Here is a 23,871-nt window from a genome sequence, read left to right as displayed (position 1 = left end):
CAATTTTAAATGTTCCCAACATGAGGAAATGACAAATCCCTGAAGTAAATGATCATTACACACTGTATACTGAATGCCATACCATACTCATAAATACATGTAACTATTAATTAAAAATATTTTTAGAAAGAAATTCTACTTACTAAAAAATAAAGGCTCATGGTTTAATCATTATCATGTAGATGCTGATCCTACAGTACTTGTATTTTAGTCAAAGATTTCTGATAGATTCTACTAGCTATATAGTGTCATTATTTGGACTCTGCCTGCTACATATACTTATCAACTGATGAAAATAGACAAAGAGCCAAAGCAACCGTACTCATTATGGCTGATGTGTATTAAAGGGTAAAATAACTATTATATAAAATGCTCTTTCTTAATAGAATTTCCCAGTAAGGAACAAGAATACCTCCACCAATCTATCTTCTAATACTAGGTGAGGAGTTAGGGTTGCAGATTAAGGGTATGAAATGGGAGAAGAGGCAGCAGTGGCAGGTCTGTGCTCCATAACAGGGCATCTGTCATCCATATCTCTCTACTAAGGGATCCATCAAAATACAAAAGTTCCCAGACCCAGGTCTGCCCAAGTTGTAACATTTATCATGTAGAGGATATCCTCTGAAAGACGGTACTCTGTGGAGGAAGATTTTGTAGCCTTGCTAGCATTACACTAAGGATCCTACACAGTGATGTTGGCAGAACTTCTAGAGTAATGTATCTTTAAGAGTTCCAAAAGAAAGATTTGAAGTGTGGCTGCTTTGGCTAGTGCTTCCAAAGTCACAGACAATACCTATGGACCATGCAGTCAGAGCCATCCACTCTACCCCTTCTGCCATGTAGTAGGTCATTGCTGAAAGCAGACCAGAAGTCTACAAAGCTCCTATAAATGTAGGACTAGTCAGCAAGGATTTCTAATTCTATGATCTCTGTTGTGACTATTCAAGTATGCTGATGTAGAGGGAAAGCAGAAACAGGTAAATCAATGCCTGTAGCTATTTATTCAACTAAAACTTTATTGACAGACACTCGTGTTGTAAGTTCATAAAATTCTCAAATGTCATGAAATATTATGCACTATCTCATTTTTCAACTATTTAAAAACGTAAAAAGTATTCTTTTACCAACCATAATTAACATCTGGCAGGCCAGATTTGGAATACAATTTACTAGTTTCCACATGGCAAACCCATCAATTTGTTATGAAGTCTACGGAAAGAAGTGGTAGATACTGAATAAAAGGGACAAAGAGGCAAGGGATATAGACAGCCATAAGGAAATAAAGCCTACCGTGAGCTCTAGCTTTAGAGTTTCTGTGTTCGTGAGCTGCTTTAAATCCATTCTTATCTTCGGGGGTGGTAGATTCTGAGGAAACAAATCCCTTCAAAGAAAGTAAGAAAGACAGCTGTACTCTCTAAATCAGGAAAACATGCTTAGCAGCGGGGCCTCTTTCACCAAGGATCACTCTTTCCAGGCCATATATAGTAGGTTAGCTTTGAAAAGGCACAAGGCTAGTACTGTAAGGAGCCTTGACTTAAGTGGAGCCAGCACATGTGCCCCTTTTACACTGCCTACTTCCAGGCACTTTAGTAAGCTACAACTACAACAATTGTCAAGATAGTATTTGGGCTAAAAGTATAATAAATCTGTCTGTATCTCAGACTCAAATAGCCTGTATATTCAAAACAATAAAATAAATCCTACATAGTATTATGTAGCATAAATATTTTGGTAGAGGCTAGAAAGGTAAGATAATGGTTAATGGCCTTGGAAAGACATCGTCTCTTCTTTTTTCAAGATATGTCTTGCTATGTAGCCCAAGTTGACTTCAAATTCATGATCCTCCTGAATTGGCCTCCCAAGCACTAGCACTGCAGGTGTGCCATTATGCTCAGTTTGATCTTGTAGTTATTACCATGCTTTTCTCATTGTAATGAAAAACAGCTGTCTTGAATTTAGGGCTTCTAATGACTGAGAGACGCTGAGTTCTTGAAATATTTCTATAGTTCATTTCCCTGAAAAGGAAAAGAAAGGTTATTCTGTATATCACTAAAAGTTTCTTTTATTAGACCATAAAATATAGGTAATATCACTACTTCATAAACTTCCTTTATTGTCAGAAATTAATCTAGGGACTGGAGAAATGGCTCACTGGTTAAGAGCACTAGGTGCTTTTCCAGAGGACCTGGGTTCAATTCCCAGCACCCACATGGTGGCTCACAACCATCTGTAATCTGTAACTCCAGTCCCTGGGAATCCAAAACCCACTTCTGACTCGAGTGCACCAGGCACAAAGTGGTAAGGCCAAACACCAATACACATAAAATAAAATTAAAACATTAAAAAAAGATATTAACCTATATTACATCTACACTATCTAATGGAGGAAGGAAAAGGTAATCATTAGCTACCAATAATTTTAAAATGTGTTTTTTGGGTTTTCTTCGTTTTTTTTTGAGACAGGGTTTCTCTGTGTAGTTTTGGTGCCTGTCCTGGATCTCGCTCTGTAAACCAGGCTTGCCTCGAACTCACAGAGATCCCACTGGCTCTGCCTCCGAGTACTGGGATTAAAGGTGTGTGCCACCAAAGCCCGGCTAAAATGTGTTTAAAAAAAAAAAATAAGAGACCCTAATAAAGCTTTCCAAATACAATGGTGATACAAAAATAAAATTAAAATTTATAACATTCATAAAGAGCCAGATGAAAGTTATTACAGTGAACCTAGAAATGGGGGACCGAAGGAAATGTGTTGGCTAGATTTTCAAGGTAAGAATGCTGGATTTCTAGAAGTGTTAAACTTAATTTGTGAGACAAAAAGATATTTAGGGGAGGGGTGGTAGGAAGAGAGAGAGAGACATAGAGGGGAAAAGACCCAAACACCTCTGATCCATAACAAGTGGGTATACCATGATCCGAAGTTTCTACTTACATAACAGGCTCTTTGAGATCACTACTAAACTTAATAGGACATTTCTCAGTTTTAGGACTTCTAGGATGTGTTTCACAATCTGAACATGCAACTTCTATCTTCCTCTTTTTGGAAAGTGTATTTTTTACAATGTTTTGTTGTTCTCTTCCATTTTCATCAGTATTAGTTTTCTCAGGAGTGGCTCTGCTTAGTAATCTTCCTGAAATAAAACAGAGATCAAAACAGAAAACAACCACTACCAACCAGCAAGTAGGCATCTCTTCTCTATAAATAAAAGACTTTGAGTGCACTGTATTTCTAGAAACGATAAAGTCACCCTACAAATTCTAGAATATAGGTAACTCATCCAAGAAAATCGTTCCACGACACTAAAAAAAGACTAATGGGAGACTTACTGTCCTACATTCAGAGTAAATATGAGCTTTTTGAGGCCGGGTGGTGGTGGCGCACGCCTTTAATCCCAGCACTCGGGAGGCAGAGCCAGGCGGATCTCTGTGAGTTCAAGACCAGCCTGGGCTACCAAGTGAGTTCCAGGAAAGGTGCAAAGCTACACAGAGAAACCCTGTCTCGAAAAACCAAAATAAATAAATAAATAAATAAATAAATAAATAAAAAATAAATAAATAAAATGAGCTATTTGAAAGAAGCACCAGTCAATTTTTGTAATTTAAAAAGAGATCCATAGTAATATAAAACAAAAACAAAAAAAAGTGCTCTAGACAATGAAAAGTAAACTTGTTTAAATATTTTTTAAAGTTTAAAACCTTAAACTCTTGAAAACTGACCTATTTAAAATTTGTGACATCTACCTACTATTATGCTCATACTCAGTTTAATATTAAAATCTGTGTCTCATTTAATGTAGTTTCTTTCAAGACTCAAAATCATACTCCTTAAGTGAGAATTAGTGGCTAGATGTTCCCACTCATCTTTCTAGGTCAACCGTACTTGTATGTTCTAGCTCTGGAGAGACTGCCAACAACGCTTCCTGGACACCACTTAGGGTGTAGAAACAGCTTCCACTCAAGAGTTAGTCTGAGAAATACGATCAATGTCTATGCAGGCTGGATAGTATATGTTAGTGGTGTGTGACAGATTCACGCATGACCTACTCTGGAGTCCCTGAAACTAAGTGAGATGCTTAAAGTAACTGTCTAAATCATCATATGCAAATATTCATTACAATATTAATTTGTAAAAAACATTGAGGAGTTTTTGATTGGTTGTTTTTACCTTAGTGAGTTATTAGTTTTCTTATTTAGAACTTTTCTTCCCTTCCTCTAGAGCATCTGTAGCTATGAAGACAATGTGCCTCTTTCTGAAGCACCTATGGCATCTCAGCCCTTTGGGACCCAAGATCCAGTCACTTGTCTCCTCTGGTGCTCCCCTACATCTTGTTGATCAGCACCTTGCTAAAGGATGCCAATGGCAATGTGTATTCAGATGTATATAGATCCAACTAGGAAATAATTAGCAAACAAAGCTTTGCTTTACCTGAATAAATGCACACAAATGTCCCTCTGTCAATGTCATCCAGGCAGCGTACTCCCCAGCCCTTCTTCTCACTTTTGAACACCTGTAGCCTCACCTGGGGACCATGTTGGACGACTCGGTTCTGACACAACTGACGGTTACACTTGCACAACAGGTTGCATTCATAAATGCTGGCAATCATAGACATAAGACAATATAAATTAGATAGCCTAAAAAGCAAAATGAAATGTATATTGCTATTTCACTTAACTAGTAATGAAACTGAGGGAAGTGTGAAAGCTTAGGGCTAGATTGCCTCGGTTACTAGCTACAGTTTCTGTTTTTAAAATGGAGTTTATTTTTATTTATTTATTTTTATGTGTAGAATATTTTCCCTGTGAACATAACTGTACCACCTGCATGCCTAGTGCCCACAGAAACCAAAAGAGGGACTGGATCCCTGAGACCAGAAGTACAGCCCAATGTGAACTCTCATGTGGGTACTGGGATTTGAACCTGAGCCCTTTGGAAGAGCAGCCAGCACTCTTGACCACTTAACCATCTTTCCAACCTCAAATGAGACGTTTCTGTAACAAAGCTTAACCCATGGGGCTGTTTCATCAACATCCACACCACAATATTTACCAGATGTGTAACATGGTACTCAGTACATAGTATATGTTAGCTTTTTAAACGTGTAAAGGAAATGTATGGGATCAAACTCTAATTCTAGTTCTAATTCTTATTACTTAGCATCAGTTTTGATAGGCTGAAATTAATCAACTGACAAATTAGTTCCCTTCACTCACTTTTTCTTTTAATAAATATATACTTATAATATTATTAGTGTGTATGTGTGTGTTTGGGGGAAGGGGGATCACGCTAATGCATGTGTTGCACACAGCCATACAAGCACAGAAGCCAGAGAAGGATGTCAGGTGTCGTGTTCTACTACTCTCTGCTTCAGTCCTTTAGACAGGATCTCTTCACTGAACCTGAAGCCAAGCTAGGGCCAGCAAGTCCCAGAGGCCCTATGTCTTCACCCTCTAAAAGCTCTGGGGTTACAGGCATGTATAGCTTTTTATGTAAGTGCTGGGTATTTGAACTCAGGTCCTCATGCTTTCCTGCTGAGTCAGCTCCTCAGCCCCTTCATTTGTTTTTGAAACAGCTTCCCTATGTGGTTTAGGCTGGTTTTTAACTCAATATCGTCCAGCCTCTGCCGTGTGCTGGAGGCATATGTTTTAATGGGAAAATGGTACTCAGAGCGACTCATTTCCTGAGGAGTTAGGCTTGAAGCAGATGAGTGTTTGAGTATATTTTGATATACGTGTGATCTCTGACTTCCATTTCTAAGAATATACAATGGTTTCATGTTATTAGCTCTTAGTAATTTAGATTTTTCAGTATTAGAAACACATATAAACAAAATCTATAAGACTGTAGACCAAAATAAAAGAAAGCACTCTCTGGGCCTGGGGAGATGGATTAGTGGTTGAAATGCATGCTATGAAAGCATGAAGACCTGAGCTCAGATCCTTAGAACTCATATAAAAGCTGGGCAATGGTGGAGCCCATATGTAACCCAAGCTTGGGGAAGGGCAGCAGAAGCAGGTGCATCCTGGGGCCTGCTGGCCAGTCTGTCTAGCCAAAATGGAAAGCTCCAGTCTCAGTGAGAGACCTTATCTGAAAAAATAAATCAGGTGGCCAGTGTCTGAGGAAGATACCCGGCTTTGATCTCTGGCTCCCAGTTGTGTGCACATGCACAGTCACGTTTACCACCCCACCATTCACACAACATACAAAAGTACCATCCTTCACAGATGCAAACATCTTGCAACAAATCCTTAAGGTTACTCACCCAGTAGGTATGAGTCTCTGCAGCCTTTTATATTTATATCCAGTACATACTGCATCAGGTGACAAGGGACATGCTTTCGCATTCTTTGCTGTCAACTGAAGACATGCACATTTTTTTCTAAGAGAAAGGCAGTGGATAGAGAAGTCAGAATTAAAAATCACCAAGTTATGAGACTTGGTAAAAGTGTAAATGACATTAAAAAATGGTGTACCTTGCTGGGTGGCGGTGGTGCATGCCTTTAATCCCAGCACTCGGGAGGCAGAGCCAGGCGGATCTCTGTGAGTTCGAGGCTATCCTGGTCTACAGAGTGAGATCCATAACAGGCACCAAAACTACACAGAGAAACCCTGGCTCGAAAGAAAAAAAAAAAAAAAAAGTGGTATACCTTTATCTATAAGAGGGGTTTTGCTCAAGGACTATATGAAAACTCTTCTAAACACAAGAGGTCTATATGAAAATAATACCAACCAAAAGCTTATTACAACTAATATAAACTGTACTGAGCTATCTGACCATGCAACAGATACTTCATTATATGAGTTTTAACTTTTGAAAATGGATATTTTGCTCATCAGATGCTCGTTTGCTGATAGTCTTAGTTCTGCTCTTCTATCATAGATTATTTTAATAGTTATTCCCTCATTAGCTGATCATAGATTATTTTAATAGTTATTCCCTCATTAGCTGAGTTATATTCAACCCCTGAATGCTTAAAATCTTGTATTAGTTTATAAAGTCTATTTATTTGTGCTTTTCCCAGTACTCTGAAACATTGCCACGATACCAGAATTATTCTGCCCTTGCATGCTTTATTTTCCTGTACATCATTACTTGTATCCTCTGGGGCCATTATTAAGTAAAATAAGTCTTACTTGAATGTATTAAGAGTATGACCCTTGATCCGATAATCAATGTAGCTGTTATGTGACAGATATAGGTCATGAACATTGTGGACAAAGAGATGATTCACATTCCAGGTGGGATAAAGTGGGGTATTCCATCACATGACTCCAAACAGCATGTAGTTTAAAACTTATTGAATGTATATGAAATTTTCTACCTAATGTCTATTACTATTATTATTCATTATTATTTTTATTATCAATGTATATGGGTGTTTTGTCTGAATTTATATCTGTGCACCACTTGTGTGCCTGACGCTTGTTGCCCAGGGAGGGGAGCGGATCCCTTGGTACTGGATGTGAATTGACATGTGGTGTTGTGCATTAAACCTGGGTCCTCTGAAGAGCAGCCAGTGCTCTTAAATTCTGAAACATCTCTCCAGCACAATATTTCTAGACTACAGTTGACCACAGGAACTGGAGCTACTGTAAAGGAAGGAACTGCTGTAGTATACATAGTTTTCACCATCTTTTCAATACAAAGTGAAAAATGACGACAGGCAGATCCCATGGCTTACCAGCTAGTCAGTCACTAAACAACCATATTGACTGTCAGATCAAGATACTTGCAATTCGGTGGCTGGAGAGATGGCTCAGTGGTTAAAAAGGACTGACTGCTCTTCCAGTGGACCAGGGTTCGATTTCCAGCACTCACATGGCTGCTCACAACTGTTTGTGACTCCAGTTCCAGGGAACCTGACACCCTCACACAGACATATATGAAGGCAAAACACCAATGCATGTAAAAATAAATAAATAATTAAATAAATAAGTTTAAAAAAGAGATACTTGCAATGCTTTGGAATTTGTAGGAAAAGCACAAATAAATAGACTTTGTTACTAATACAAGATTTTAAGCATTCAAGTGGTCCTTGAGTATACCTCTCAGATAATGAGGGAAAAACTGCATTAAAATAACTTCCCTTTTTCTTTTACTTAGTATAGGCAGCTAAATTTGTGTAGTTAACTATACATATAACAGAAACCTACCCTATTACCATCAAACCTACAGATGGATATGTATTACACATCTTTAAAAGAAAATGTTTCTCAAGGTCTTAACATATCAGAACATATTTTCATTTTCTTGATGGAATGTCAATATAATGGTTAAAGAATAGTAGTTGTGAGCACACTGACATTCCAAAAAATTAGCTAGTAATGATACTTAATTTGTAAAAGTAAAATATAACAAGTGACACAGAAACTAGGATCAAAGGTTCAAATGCTGCCTCTCCAATTTGTCTGTGATCTCTTTGAATTTATTTCTGAGACTAATGTCCTTATTTGTATGACAGAAATATATTACCTAACATACAGGCTTTTGTGATGACAGAGAATGAATGGATTTTAAAGTGTTTGGGCATGTATGATACTCATACACAGCACTGTAATTGTTATTATAACTATGGCACTACATAAAAGGAAATACTCATTCTTAGAAGAAATAAATTTCAAATTACCATTTTTGGCAAAGAATATGGCTAATGAAATGCTATCTTTTCATCTATTTTAGACAATTTGTGCACAGGTTTTATACAGGCAAAATGACAACCTGGACACAGTAGGACTGGACAAATGTGTCTACATTTAGAGATTGTTTGAAACGTTCTGTTTTCTACTTACATGTCTATACAGCCCTCAGAGCAGTCACATGAATCAGAAAACATGTTGGAAAAATTTAGGTAGTATGCTCGGGGCCATACTGTCTTTCTGTACTTAAACTGTGGAAGTTTCCTCCTGTCAATTTCATTACAGAAAGAAATCGGCACTGATTCCACTCCGTTACTAATATCCACTTCAGAAACAACTTTATCTTGCTTTGGGTAATTCCGAGTCAACTGAACATAAGTATTGAAAGAAAAGTGGTCTGTGAATAAAAAGTTACACTCTGTCTCAATAAGGTAATGAAAAACTTCCTCCATGTTTCGTAGACTCCGTCCACAGGGCGTTTTATAATTTACGTGGAGAGCAGAAGAATGAGAGTTTGTTTTTGCGTGTCGTCTTTGGAAGTGACATCTGATTGGTAGCTGCAGAGGGTTTTCTCCCTTCAATGACAGTGGTGTTTCCATTAGACAAGCACTGGAGCAGATATGGCCACAGAAAGACACACTCAAAGGGGGTTCCTTCTTCCCCAGGTCTGCAGCTTTCCTGGTTACAGGGAGGAATGCTTCTTTTCCTGGAGATCTATTAGAATAAATTAATTATTAGTACCTCAAATTCATAGTCTTGCTTCATTGTTTAAAAACACTGCAGACTAAGGTGCGATTACTTACAACATCTTCTTGGACAGCAGTAAGATATTCTAGACTCTGAAATATCAGACTATTCCAGAAGCTCCAGCTAGCTGTGGCTTTTTACTAGGCCCTGACATGCACACTGAGAGCCTGCACTTGTTCAAAGACAGAACAGCATTTTTTCATGTGGGGTTTGTTAAGCCTTTGCCTAGTAAAACTAAGGTAGCTGAAAAATTAGTTAAGAACCCTTTACAGTGCCTTCATCCAACAACTATTTAACTCATTTCCCCTCACAATATGTAATCCAGCTGTCAATTATATTGATACTCTGAGAACAGAAACTGACAAAGAAAATTGGATGGCAATCAATCTAATGGGAAGAAATCTGAAAAAAAAGTTCTTGTATTTTGAACCCCATTTTTAAATGTCTTCAAAGAATTTGAATTATATTTTACTGTCTATTATATATTAAAACAGATATTTTATTTACTTTTGTCTCAAAAAAACCCCCAAACACTTGGTATTTTAGTATGTAATAGACAATGAATCACAAGGAACTTTCTGAGGTTACAAAACATCATTTGATGAACAGCGATATGTGAAGCAACTTCACGGTGTACAGCTATCTCTGCCATTCCTGTTAGTCCATCACATTATAGTACTGAAAACCAGATTTTGTTAATATTGCCATTTTTCTTCCTCAGGGGACAATTTCCTTCAACTGGTTATGTATACAATTTCATCAATGAAGGGGGTCTTGGTGTTTTGGGATTTCAGTGTAATGGGTAAAATGATATCCTATCATTTGAGTGTAAATATTTTAATGTTGGAACTATTTCCAATTTGTCTCTGCATTAGTGCTTTGATGAACATCTTCAGATAAAAATTCTTGACCAAGTTTCAGATTATTCTTCCATCTCTTTAAGAGGAATTAATAGTCAATAAGAACACACATCTAAAACAAAACAAAACAAAACAAAACAAAAAAGACAAAACCTTGATTAATAAAAATAACCAAATACAGGGTTGGGATTTAGCTCAGTGGTAGAGTGTTGCCTAGCAAGCACAAGTCCCTGGGTTCCATCCTCAGCTCTGGAAAAAAATATATAAATAAAAATAACCAAACAGATATAAGAATATATTTTCTAATAAAGACCCAAACGTGTCTTTGAGAACTACAGAAATCTCAGCAAATAAGGACATTATCCAAACTTCTGCACTAGAAGATAACTAAACTCTGGCATAGTTCCTGGTAGGCATAGGCCCACATGCCTATGATGATCGATACCTTCCTTTAAAAAGCCTGAGGGATTGGGAGTGCAGCTCAATAATATAGTACATCTTAGCATGCACGTATAAGGAATTGGTTAGATATACAGAATGATTAAAAACACAAAAACCTAGCAAAACCCAAATTCTTCCTGAGAAAGTTCCATATTACCAGGAGAATGTAAAGTTGTTCTAGGATCTAAGGGTGGGCATAAATACTGCTGGTCCTCTCTACACCTTCTCAAAGGAGAGGGGCTAACACTCATGAATTTTCTATACCTTCCAGTTTCCTATGTATGTCTTCCTATACAAAATTATCTTTCTCAAAGATGTGAAAGCAATGCTTTTGGTGAACAAAAGTAATTTGGGGGAGGCATTATTAGTCTTCCAGTTTCTGTAGGAGAATGGAATTCTAACTTCAATGACAATGGCATTTTGTTTTGATCCTAGGGATAGCAGACCTTGTGCATGGTAGTCACAGGCTCTACCAATTAGCTACATCCTCACTTTAATAATAATGTTAAATGTCAATAGACGCAGCTGTTTTCATCATTCACACCGACCAAAGATTTTTAAGTTCTTATATGAGCCCAAGATTGCTCTCTAATTCATAACCCTTTTAGATGCCCAATCACTCCTACACAAAAAGATTGGATTTTAGTCCTTTCTTTATTGTCAGTAGATACTAACTGAACTCTCACTAACATGGCTGTGTCAACCTTTAATTTTGACCCTTGTCAGCAGGCTTTACTAATTAGCAACATTTTTAACAATTTATTCTCTTCTTTCTCTTGCCCACCCACTTTCTTCTGCAGTATTTTAAAGCAAGCTTCTGTCATCACATCTTTGTATCCAAAACAATTCAGCAGGTGTTTCTAACAAAGTTGGATTTGTTTTAATGACCCATATCACCTATTTGCCCAAACACAAACTTCATGCTATGCGTGCTTCTAGTATTCTTTTCCCCTTTAACAGAGTATCAATGCATCCTCCTCTTCGTTTTATGGTATCTATTAAAACTGAATTTTGTCACTTGGTCTGTGTCACTTCTCACATTTTGGAATTAGCTAATGCCACCTAGTGGTGACATTATTTAATTCAATTCTCCACCTACTATAATGTAAGTTAATTGGTAGTCCTAGAAAGGAAGATTCAAGTTCCAAATGTTGTGGGAGATGAGGGCAGGAAGGAATGAATCACAAGTACTGGTGTCAGTTTCCAAGGTCTTGTTAATTCACTCTTTGAGATGCAAAGATTGGTAAGTGGAGTTTGAGTATTTTCAGCCAAACCGTCATGATGCTTCACTTAGGCTTTGTGGTCATTTAAAGTGTGTGAAAACTTGTACAGCTACTTTCTATAAGACTATTGCTTCTTCACAAACTAGAAGTTTAAAACCAAATAACTGTCCTCACCACAGCTAGAAGGGAGGTGCTTTACTGCTCCTGTTTGGGCTATGGGGGACACAGACTTGCAACTGTGATGCAACTCGGATGAACCAATACATCATTATTATTGACTTCTCTGGGCTGCAATGTTTAAAAACTTGTTTTTTTTACACTTATTTGTTTCTTGTGTGTACATGTGGAGGTCAGAGGACTACTTTTGGGAGTCTGTCCTCTCTTTCCATCATGTGGATTCCAGGGATCAAATTCAGGGTGTCAGGTTTGAGGCAAGTATACTTACCTGCTGAGTCATCTCACTGGCTGAAATTATTTTACAAAGAAGAAATTTTCCTAACTCTTGAGTTATCATGGTACATAACTAGTACAGGAAAAATGTAGTGTTTGATGCTTCCTCTCCTCTCTATTTACTAATATCCATAATAATAAGCTATAGCTCAGCAAGTGTCAAGGTGACTTTTAATGTGATTAAGAATGAATGGAGTTTATAGTTTAATAAACTGTGCTGGCTAGTTTATGTCAACTTGACTTAAGCTAAAGCCATCTGAGAGGAAGGAATCTCAACTAAAAAAATGCCTCTGTAAGACTGGGCTACAAGAAAGCCTATAAGGCCTTTTCTTAATTAGTGATTGATGGGGGAGGGCCCAGCCCATTGTGGGTTGGGCTACCCCTAAGCTAGTGGCCCTGGGTTCTATAAGAAAGGCTGACCAAGCCACTGGGAGCAAACCAGTAAACAGCTCCCTTCCATGACATCTACATCAGCTCTGGCCTCCAGGTTCCTGCCTCTTTTGAATTCCTGTCCTGACTTCCTTCAATGACAGACTACAATGTGGAAGTATAAGCCAAAGAAAACCTTTCTTTCGGGACTTGCTTTTTGGTCATGATATTTCATTGCAGCAACAGAAATTCTAATTAAGACATAAACTTAAATCAATCACAGTGATAATTCTTTTGGGTGTTCTAATTTCACTTTATTGAACCACATTTTAGCCAATAGATTAAACTTAAATCTTATACTTTCTAGGCAGATTAAATTATCTATAGCAGGCTGGGGACACAGCTCATTGGTAGAACATTTGCCTAGCCTGGGTGACAGGTGGGTTTTAAAAGATTATCTGAGGCTTGGTGGTTATAAAGTTCAGTTTTCAGTATACATAATGGCTTAGAACCACCTACAACTCTAGTTCCAGGGTATTCAATTCGTTCTCCCAGTCTTCAAGGCACCTGCATGCATATAGTGCATATAAATTCCTGTCAACAGGCAAGCAGGCAGACAGACAGACAGACACACACACCCTTATGAACACCTACAATTTTACTTTACACATTTCAGTAACTTTTTTTTGATATCTTACTGTATTAGCTACAAATTCTAGAAAAATACTGGAAAATAACTATGATAGTAGTAGTTCCAGAGGCCAGTTTTATTTAAAGGAAATGCTTCTAAGGTTTTATTAATGTTATGTGGGCAGTGGTTTGATAAAAATATTTTCTATAGTATTAACAATTCTATTTCTAATACTTGCTATTATTTTCTAAATGGCTTGACATTTGTTGAGACTTTTTATGTCTACTTTTATAAAATAATTTCATACACGCCCATGTCTCAAACACTATGACTTCTCCAATCTTAACTTTTATTATTTTCACTCACCTTTGTGTTAAGAAACGAATAGCTGAGAAAGTTTTCTGGAAAAATATGCAGAAAATAAATTTTCTGAGTTTTTACATAAAATTGTTATTAATCTTTTAATATTGATACTAAACCTTTTTTAAAAAACTTGTTTTCAGTCTAGAGAGATGTCAGCGGTTAAGAGCAATAGTTGCTCTTCCCAGGGGACCAGGGTTCAATTCTTAGTATCCACATGGTAGCCCACTCTAGTCTCATGGGATCTGATACTCTCTTCTGACCTCCTCAGGCATCAGGTATCGGGCATGTGGTGACAGACACACACACCAACAAAACCCCCACACACATAAAATAAATCATTAAAAACAAGAACAACTTATTTCTGTCTACTAGCACTCTGTTACTTGTTGAAGTCTTTTATCTCCAGACTTGGTATTTTCTTATTCTCTCAGGTCCTTTCAGTTTTGAGTTTTTTGAAACAGAGGTTCACGAGGCCCAGGCTGGCCTAGAAGTCACTATATGATAAAAATAACTCCTGATCCTCCAGTTTCCAACACCCAAGTGCTGGGATTATAGTCCTCTGAATCATGCCCAGCCTAAGTTTATTTTTTTGTGTTTAACCTAGTGCTAAGAATTTCTTTCTTTGTATGATTGGGTGCCAAGTTCCTTCTAAGCATTTTCTGGATGTAAAGCATAATAGCCAATAATCTTCATTACAGTTTACAATATACTTTTTAAAAAGATTTATTTTTACTACTGTTTTTATTTATGGTGTGTGTGTGTATGCCATGTATGTTCAGGTACCTGTAGAGGTCAGAAGAGGGCATTAGATCCCCTGGACCTGAACACATGATGTGGGTTCTGGGAACCAAACTCCTCTGGAAAAGCAGCATGGCGTCTTGACCACTGAGCCATCTCTCTACCTCTTCCAATATAATTTCATATGGTTTTTCCCACATGGCACTTAAGTATAGTTTCAAGTCAAGTAGCCATTACTAAAGCAATATGCAACTAAACTTACGCAGGACAAATATTTTAATAGTAAGTATTCTAGTAAAACTTGTAATTTGGATTTCAAGAAAGCCAATCTAGTTTAAAAGCAGACTTCTTCTTTTTTTTTTTTTTTTTTTTTTTTGGTTTTTCGAGACAGGGTTTCTCTGTGTAGCTTTGCGCCTGTCCTGGATCTCACTCTGTAGACCAGGCTGGCCTCGAACTCACAGAGATCCGCCTGCCTCTGCCTCCCGAGTGCTGGGATTAAAGGCGTGCGCCACCACCGCCTGGCAAAAGCAGACTTCTTAAAAATAAATTATTTAAAAACTAAGAAATGTTCAGTTCTAGTTACTATGAAAATTAACAAAGGAGGAAGTATCTATATTTTAGAAGAGTAAGCAAACAGAAATCATGGAAATGAAACACTAGTTTAAACCTTAGAAATCACTCTTTCTTATTCATGTTTCACTTTAGTAAATAGATGCAGGAAAAGAGCAACTTCCTGTAAGACTCACAAGTAATATAACCCAATTTCACCTCCATCTTACAGAGGGGAACATTAATTTTCTTAAGACTACATTACTGGGGGAAAAGACAGAATACCGGGCCTTCAAAGATAATGTAAACCTAATACAACCCTCTGAAAATATAATGTTGGAGATAAAGAAAAAAAGCTGCTGGCAAGATGGTTCAGTCGGTAAAGGTGCTGGCCACCAAGCTTGACAGCCTGAATTGGACCTGCAGAACCCACATGATAGGACAGAGTCAGCTCCAACAAGTTGCCCTCAGACCTCCATACACTCGCTCCCCAACACCAAACAGAATCAACTAAATAAGCATTAAGATTTTTTTTTTTTTCAAAAAGGATAAGGTGACTGGGAACTTTGGTTAGACCCAACACATATATACCTATATTTGCTTGCCAGCCTTTGGGTAAAGGATTTTTAGTTTGAATGTGTCTTGAGAACAATGTTGCTGTTAGTAACCCTGAACTTAAGAAAAGTGGGATTTAGAGAGGCTGCAAAGTGACTACAGAGAATTTTGTTAAGTAAAAAGACACTCTATCCTTTACTTCTGTATTAGGAGTCATGAATATAGGGTGGAGGTATAGGTAAGGGGCAGAGTGTGAGCTTATTATCTTTCAGATTCTAGAGTCATCCCATAGTATCAGGGAAACAAAGCAAATATATATGTGACGATAAGGACAGACAAATGGAAGGGAGGGGGAAAGGGAGGGGGGAGGGAGGAAAATATATCAGACTTGTTTGCTTTTGCTGTCTCAGTCTCAAAGCTGTTGGGTCACATATATACATTAACTACTAAAACCATCTCTCAAGATTTAAATTAAAAATACATCATGAAGTAACACGTAAAACAAGGAATTCGTAAGCGTTTAGCTGGGGTAGCTAGGTAAAACACCGTGCAAACAGAAGAACCTGGAACAGGGAAGCAGCATCTCAGCACCCACTTCCTGGTTCCACTTGAGTGCCTACACTTCTTGCTGTGCCACACTTCCGGGCCTCTGTCAATGTATACAGGTATGCGTGTACATATACAAAAGTTAATCTGCCAGATTCATGTGCTTGTCTATGAGAAACCAAGGGATTTATATCTATGCCCATGTGTTTTATCAGCTGGAGTCCACTGTCACCTTGTGTGTTAGCCAAAACTGCACACTGGCATAGCTCTAAAAATTTTAGCAAAATGCTCTTGATAAAGCATTGCACTTGCCTAAGAAAAATGAATTAAGCTAGTTTTTATAAACAGAGATACCCTTTTAAAAAAATTAAATGTTTTACTACATTTACAAATTTCAAGTATCACCTATGTGGAATGGAACTGAAATGCTGAAAGCATACTTTCTACCCCTAAGACTTTTCATACTTGATTTTACCACTATGACATGTTGTTTGATCTTGAGCAGTTCAGAGGGCTGAGAACTCACCTTGTAGCTTATTAGCCTGCCTATGCGACTACTGGCCCAGTAAGTGTTTTTTTTTTTTTTTTCAAGACAGGGTTTCTCTGTGTAGTTTTGGTGCCTATCCTCGATCTCGTTCTGTAGACTAGGCTGACCTCAAACTCACAGAGATCTGCCTGGCTCTGCCTCCTGAGTGCTGGGATTAAAGGCGTGCACCACTGCCACCTGGCCCATTAAGTGGTTTAACTACTTAAAGAAAAACAAAACAAAACAAACTAACCAAACAAAACACACACACACACACACACACACACACACACACACACACACACACACACACTAAATCATAAAACATAAAATAAAACAAAAAATCCTCATAACCTGCAGGGGAAATCCAAATGGAATTATTTTTAAATTCTAGTCACCAGTATGTTGGTGCATGCCTTTAAAAATCTCAGCACTCGAGAGAAAAACAAAAGAAAGAAACAAACAGAATTCTAGTCAAGAGTGAGCTGCAGCTTTGGAATTCTTAACACAAAGAAGAAAATTCTGAGCCTAATTAGACATGTTCTTTCATCTGAAAAGATCTCTCCAGACATATGAAATCAGGTCTGATCTCTGAGTGACAGCCCAGTCCAAGAGCTCTCAGAAGCAATAAAGAAATGAAGTTTTAAGTGAGCAATCAGGAGCATACTTAATGGGATGGATTAGTGGCTAAAGAAATCAAGTTAATTTCTTTGGGAAGCCTATAGATCTATCTATCTATCTATCTATCTATCTATCTATCTATCTATCTATCTATCTATCTACTCTATCTACCTTATCTATCTATCTATCTATCTATCTATCTATCTATCTATCTATCATCAATCAAGTCTCCCAATGAAGCCCTTACTGGACTGGAACTCAATGACAGCCTTGAACTTACAGTGATTCTGCTTTCTTAGTGCTTAGATTACAGTTATGTGCTATATGCCCAGCTGAAATTTTTAAAAGAATATAACAAAGGAAAGATGATCAGTTATAAGCAAAAATACTGGTCTAAACCTATAAGGAAAGTAGTATTAAGACTTGAGCCTGGTAAGAACTGAGGCTTTTAAAAATGCAAATGAAAAACTTTTAAAAATTAATGCTAAGCTTAGAATAAGAAAATAATATTGGGAGAAAGATGGCTCATAACAGAGAATGAAGAGTTTCTAAAAAATAAGTTTGCTGTTATCTTTTCCACTCATTAAGTATGGCTCTCAGGTTATAAAGACCAGACAAAAATGGAAAGGAACTGAAGTTCTAACATTTACAAGAATGTAATAGAATTTGACTGTGTTTAAAAGCATCAAGGACTCTATATTCACATAATTAAAAATAACAAAATGAATCTTTAAAATTATGCTTGTTGGGCAGAAATTTTTGTGAAAAAAATATCTTATTAGAATGGTTGAGTTTGTGTTTAAAAACTAACATGATTCTATGTTGTATATTGGGTTAGCATTTCTTCTTCTTCTTCTTCTTCTTCTTCTTCTTCTTCTTCTTCTTCTTCTTCTTCTTCTTCTTCTTCTTCAAGTTTTTCAAGACAGGGTTTCTCTGTGTAGTCTTGGTGCCTGTCCTGGATCTCGCTCTGTAGACCAGGCTGGCCTTGAACTCAGATACGCCTGGCTTTGCCTCCTGAGTGCTGGGATTAAAGGCATGTGCCACCACTGCCCGGCTGGGTTAGCATTTCTAATAAAAAAGTTTTGTGAGCTACTAAAATCCAGGGAGGGGAGTTATAAAAGTGTGAACTTAAATTTTTATAAGAACATATTAAATTGTTGTGAGACTCAAACTGACATCTCAACTGGGAGGCTGAGGTCACAATTCAAGGCCAGTCTCAGCTACCTAATGAGACCTTGTCTGAAAAAAACCAGACCAAACAAACCCAACAAGACATCGCTACTATTTATAATATTATGCAAACTACATGTAAAACAGTGTTTACCTATAATCTTCACAGACCGGAAAGTAAAAACGGTATAAGAATTTTTCCGTGACAATTTTTTTACAGAGCCAGTTTACTTTTACAGCTGAAAGCAGTAAGATGAGAGCAACAATTAGGAGTCCCATCAGCACTTGGAGGTTTCCTGCAGCCCTACTGTCCGTCAGGTTCCAGATCTGCTCTTGTGTAAGTCTCCTGAGAGCTAAGGAATGGTCACTGAACTCAGTGGCCGAGGAAACAGGATAAAACAGAGAGCTTCTTCTCACACTTGATACTCTGACGGCTGCTGTCAACACTGAACTGACACTGGAGGCAATTTTAACACTCCAAGTATCTGGGGGTTTTTCTCAAAGTTGATTTGGCAGAATTTCAGATGATTAATAAAACACAGACATCTTAAGCTACATTTTATAAAGGGAGGGTAATTACTTAGGGATATTTAGTAAATAGCATATTAAAGGAGTATTAACACGGATAATATACATACAGAATGGTACGGTCCTCAGGAAAGGAGTTTTCACATGATGTAGAGGGAAATGCATTTGATTTGTTTTCCTGTTCATTCTGAGTCATAGGTATATGATCTACATGGAAAAATCACAAATACGAGCAAAACAAATACAAAGTTAAAAATCATTCACTAAAACAGCCAAATGTTATCTTCACTGATTAGAAATTAAGCCCATATGGAACACTAAAATTTCAAGATACTAAGATTTTTGAGACTCAGCAATAAGATTGTCAATATTTTCAAAAGTATTATTAAAATAATTCAATATAAATTAAAAACTTAGAAGAAAGCACTCCTGGATAATGAGTTTGATATCAACTTAATCAAAATAATAGTCATTTCAGGAGAATATCAATTATTGGTAGTTCTGCCTACATTTTATAGACAAATGGCATGGTGTTTTAAGGCCTTTAAAGACCATAAAATGTTAAATTTATCTCTTGTTTCCTTTTGTTTGAGAAAGTGTTTAAAGCATTTAATTACTTCTTTTGATCTGGTTATCATTTCTTATTCCCTTGTGTATCTTTTTACCCCCTACTCTGTTTTTTTCTTTGTTCTTTTTTATGGGGGAAACAACAAGTAATTACAGTTGTAACTAAGCAAGGAAGAAAAGGTAACTAGTGGTTTAATCATTATCTAGGGAGTACAGATTAGATCTCCAGGGGCTTGTTTTGATCTCAACATCAAGCCTTTTTGTTTTTCTATACTGGCAAACAGATATATTTTTGTTCTGATAAAACTGTTCCAATTCAGGTGAATAGACCATATAAAACATACAATCATGATATAGCATTTCTATTGATAATGACTCCAAACAAAAACCCAACTGAGTCGAAAATAAGTTATTTTAGAGAGGAAAAGAAGTATTTCTTAGGATTAACTCCTTGTTACCATCTCCTTTCCTGCACTTAAAAGCCTCTCCCTCACCCTCCTATAACACTGCTGTAATCCCTTAAGGGTGTGTTCAATATGAAAGGGTGCAGAGGTGCTACAGTAGCAAAAGGATTGTTCTGAACTGAAATTTCTGAGAATCAACACATGCAGCAAAAGGTTTTATTTCCCCTTAATTAAAATAAAAAATGGGCCGGGCGGTGGTGGCGCACACCTTTAATCCCAGCACTCGGGAGGCAGAGCCAGGCGGATCTCTGTGAGTTCGAGGCCAGCCTGGGCTACCAAGTGAGTTCCAGGAAAAGGTGCAATGCTACACAGAGAAACCCTGTCTCAAAAAAACCAAAAAAAAAAAAAAAAAAAAAAAAAGGATCCTAAAAGAAAAAGAAAGTTATAAATCTTCTCTTCCAGAAGATTCAACCAGAAGACTGACCCATCACATGAAAATACAGGATGCTAGCACCATGCCATACAGACACTATTACAGTCTATAGTATAGTCACATCTACTTCTCTGTTCTCCACTCCTTTCTAAGAAGCTATCTGCTCTAGAAGTGCCCTTCTGCCTTACCTTCCTTCCTAACATGACACCAGTTTTCAAAACTTGCTGCTATGTTGAGTATTCACGTCTACGTACATTGAATTAATATACCTGTATACCTTTTAGAATGCAAATTTTCTTTTATGAGTTTAATTTATAGCCTCCAATACCAGACACACACAAAAGTTTCTTCCCCTATAATTCCAAATGTTACTGAAGAATACTGAAAGGAAAGAATTTTTTTTAAAGAGGACCTATCCTAAAAATGCATATTAGTACTGAAATTGAAATACTGAGAAAAAAAAATTCCCCAAAATATACTGGCATCATGTTAGACAACTTTTTCATAGAGTTAAAAACTTTAAGGCTCTAATTTTTGATACTAAAACAAAAACTAGCAAAATTTGCTAGGAATATCTTACAGTATAAATGAAAAGTTGGTAAATGCACTTTCAACACTTAAGGCAAAGTTATGATAAGTTAAAATTTATGAAATGATGATACTGATAAAATAACTTCAGACTATCTTTTCTACTCTTGATATATGTGGCATGACAAGAATTATATATTTGATCTGCCCTACTGCCTGATAGTATTATTACAATCCCCAGTGACAGAATGAGCACAGCATCTTCTATTGCAACTTTTGGTCTTAGTTCCAAACACTTCTAAAGGCTTTGACCTCTAGGGTGATGTTTGTCTAGTTTGCTGAGATGACTGCTAACTAGAATCCCTAGAGAGCTTCAGCATGGCAGCTGTTCCATTAGAAAAACAAAACACAAAAAATAAAGCACAATTACAGGGTTGGCATTTTCAGACTGAACCAAGTCCAGGAAGTAAGAAAGGCTGGAGACAGAGTTAATCACCAGTGGCCAGTGATTCATGCATTCATGCCTGTGTAATGAGACCTCCACAGATGTGCTAAATAAGGGGTGGGGGTGGGGAATCTCCACAGATGTGCTAAATGGGGGCAGGGACAAAGGTTTTTAGGTTGGTGAAAGCATTCCTATATTAGGAGGGTGGCATACTCCCCAAACTTGAGATTGGAGTACCTGCATTCAGGCTTCTCCAGAGGCCTCCCACATTCTTCACCTGGCTGTTTACCTGTGTCCTTTATAACACTTTCACAATAAACTGCTAAGAGGACGAAATGAATTTCCTTGAGTTTCTTGAGCTATTACAGCAAAAATTTTAAAAGAGATTTATTTTTATTTTTATATGATGTATCTACATGTATATCTGTGTGTGGAAGAGTATGTGCAAATGGCCCACAGAGGCCAGATTAGGGTGTCAGATCCCCTGGAGGTGGAGTTACAAGTGAATATGAGATGCCCAGCATAGGTGCTGGGAACTGAATTTGGGTCCTCTGGAAAGCAAAAAAACACTCTTAACCATTGAACCACCTCTCCAGCAAATTATTAAACCTATGGTGGGTATTATGGGAACCCTTGATCTGAAGGCAAGTCAGAAGTAACAGAGGCCCACGGTTTGTGATTGACATTTCAAGTAAGGGCAAGTCTTGGGGTATTGACTGCTTAAGTATGACACCTCACAGGTAGCTACATAAAACTGGAAACTTTCAGAAAATGCACACATCTGATGTCAGAAGTCTTATGAATAAAGTTTGAATTTGTTATCTTTGATCTTTTTTTTTTTTTTTTGGTTTTTCGAGACAGGGTTTCTCTGTGTAGCTTTGCGCCTTTCCTGGGACTCACTTGGTAGCCCAGGCTGGCCTCGAACTCACAGAGATCCGCCTGGCTCTGCCTCCCGAGTGCTGGGATTAAAGGCGTGCGCCACCACCGCCCGGCCTATCTTTGATCTTTTTAAACCAAACATGCTTAGCTCCTAGAAGATCGGAATTTGAAACCAAGGTGAATAAAAAAACAAAAACAAAAACAAATAGTCATCAACTTACCTACAATGGATGTAGCGTCCTAACAGTGCTGTTTATAGAAAACAGGTTTACAGTGCTTTAGACTCTAAAGAAGAAATTAACTTTCACTTTCCTTGGGCGCTTGGTAGGAGTGTGCTCCCTATCTCTAGAGGAGTAGGACTTTTCACAAAGGAAACTGTGGTTCATAAAACTTAGCAATGTGGATCTTATATGTTATTTCAGTTTACCTTTAATTAACTTGACAGATTAAGATTGGCACAGAAAGAACGAGACTATTAGGATTGGAATAAGCAATGAACATACCCTTTGTTGGACTGTTACTTGTATTTGCTTCATTTACCAAAATCATTGCTTGGACACAGTCTGTTAAGAGAGAGGAAAAAAAAAAGGAATCAACTCAATCACCATCACCTCTATTCAGGTTACCAACTACAATTTTAAACAATTTACATTTAATTTTTACAACCTCTGAGAGAGTCTTATGATCACCTGCAATAGAGACCAATGAAAATGAGGCTGGGAGGTTAGCTAGTTCGGCCAATAGCTAAGGTGATAGAACTGTATTCAAACTAACATATATCTGACTCAAGAAAGACTGAAAGTTTCTTTATAAAAAAGTGAATAGGCAATAGACTGTCATAGTCTGAAATGTCATTCGCATAGTCTAGCAGAGATTCCACGCTGAGAAAAAAGGCCTCTGGCAGTGACAAGAGGAACCTGTTCCGAAAGAAACTTTTAACCTGTATCTTCACTAAATCTACATACTCATTATTTGCCGACTTTACTTCATCCTTCCCACACAATTTAATACTGTTTCAGGATAGGTAGAGAAACATATGAATTCTTCCCTTCCCACTTCTAAACATAACTGTAAAAAAAATTCTCCTATTACCAGCTCCTGTCTTCTGACTTTCTTTTAGAAGATCAAGGGCTACAACAGACCAGCTGTCGAGAGCACCCAGAAGTATCAATAGTTGGGGGACATTTCTGCTTTACAACTATATCCTCATGAGCTAGATAGAGGAGGATCTTACATTTAGAGCCTCATGTTCTACAACCAACTAGAGCTGAAAACACATAGAAAAATCAAAAACTAAAACTTTGCTTTCACAAAACTAGTAAAGAAAGTTCTGTTTGACGCAGGCAATATTTATACTATTGTATGCTGACATAGAACCCAGGGTCTTACACATACTGACCATACCTTCTATTACTAATGGATCATATGGACGGACCAGTCTAAATGATGGAACAGACATTTTTTGTTGGATTTTCCTATTTATGCTAAACTTATACAAGAAGCAGGTATTATTTATGTACTATCCTTCCCTTCCACTTCAAGGGCATGAAGGTATAAAAAGAGTAAGTATAAATAAAAGAGAAAAACGTAGCCTAATTTCAGCTACTAGGGAGGCTAAGGTGGGGGAGTGCTTAAGCCCAGTGCTTAAGAGGAGCTCTGAGCC

At 37.4% G+C, this 23,871-nt stretch overlaps 1 protein-coding gene across 1 annotated transcript in view; it reads right to left on the bottom strand.

Annotated features, from left to right (window-relative positions):
• The window catches only part of Setdb2 (SET domain bifurcated histone lysine methyltransferase 2), a 68,031-nt gene that overhangs the window by 37,788 nt on the left and 6,372 nt on the right, over positions 1-23,871 (bottom strand). The window contains exons 4-11 of the mRNA XM_052733082.1: positions 22,712-22,771; positions 19,063-19,159; positions 8,789-9,349; positions 6,261-6,377; positions 4,424-4,593; positions 2,930-3,128; positions 1,916-2,015; positions 1,291-1,381 (exon numbers count right to left, since the gene is read on the bottom strand). Coding sequence (XP_052589042.1) covers positions 1,291-1,381; positions 1,916-2,015; positions 2,930-3,128; positions 4,424-4,593; positions 6,261-6,377; positions 8,789-9,349; positions 19,063-19,159; positions 22,712-22,771 — 1,395 coding nt within the window. The remainder of the gene's footprint in view (positions 1-1,290; positions 1,382-1,915; positions 2,016-2,929; positions 3,129-4,423; positions 4,594-6,260; positions 6,378-8,788; positions 9,350-19,062; positions 19,160-22,711; positions 22,772-23,871) is intronic.

The sequence above is a fragment of the Peromyscus californicus genome, unplaced genomic scaffold, assembly GCF_007827085.1.
Source record: "Peromyscus californicus insignis strain IS unplaced genomic scaffold, ASM782708v3 Scaffold_12__1_contigs__length_115047231, whole genome shotgun sequence".
In the NCBI taxonomy this organism is placed as follows: Eukaryota; Metazoa; Chordata; class Mammalia; order Rodentia; family Cricetidae; genus Peromyscus; species Peromyscus californicus.
Note: the sequence above shows the minus strand (reverse complement) of the source record. Positions and strands in the feature narration are given on the sequence as shown.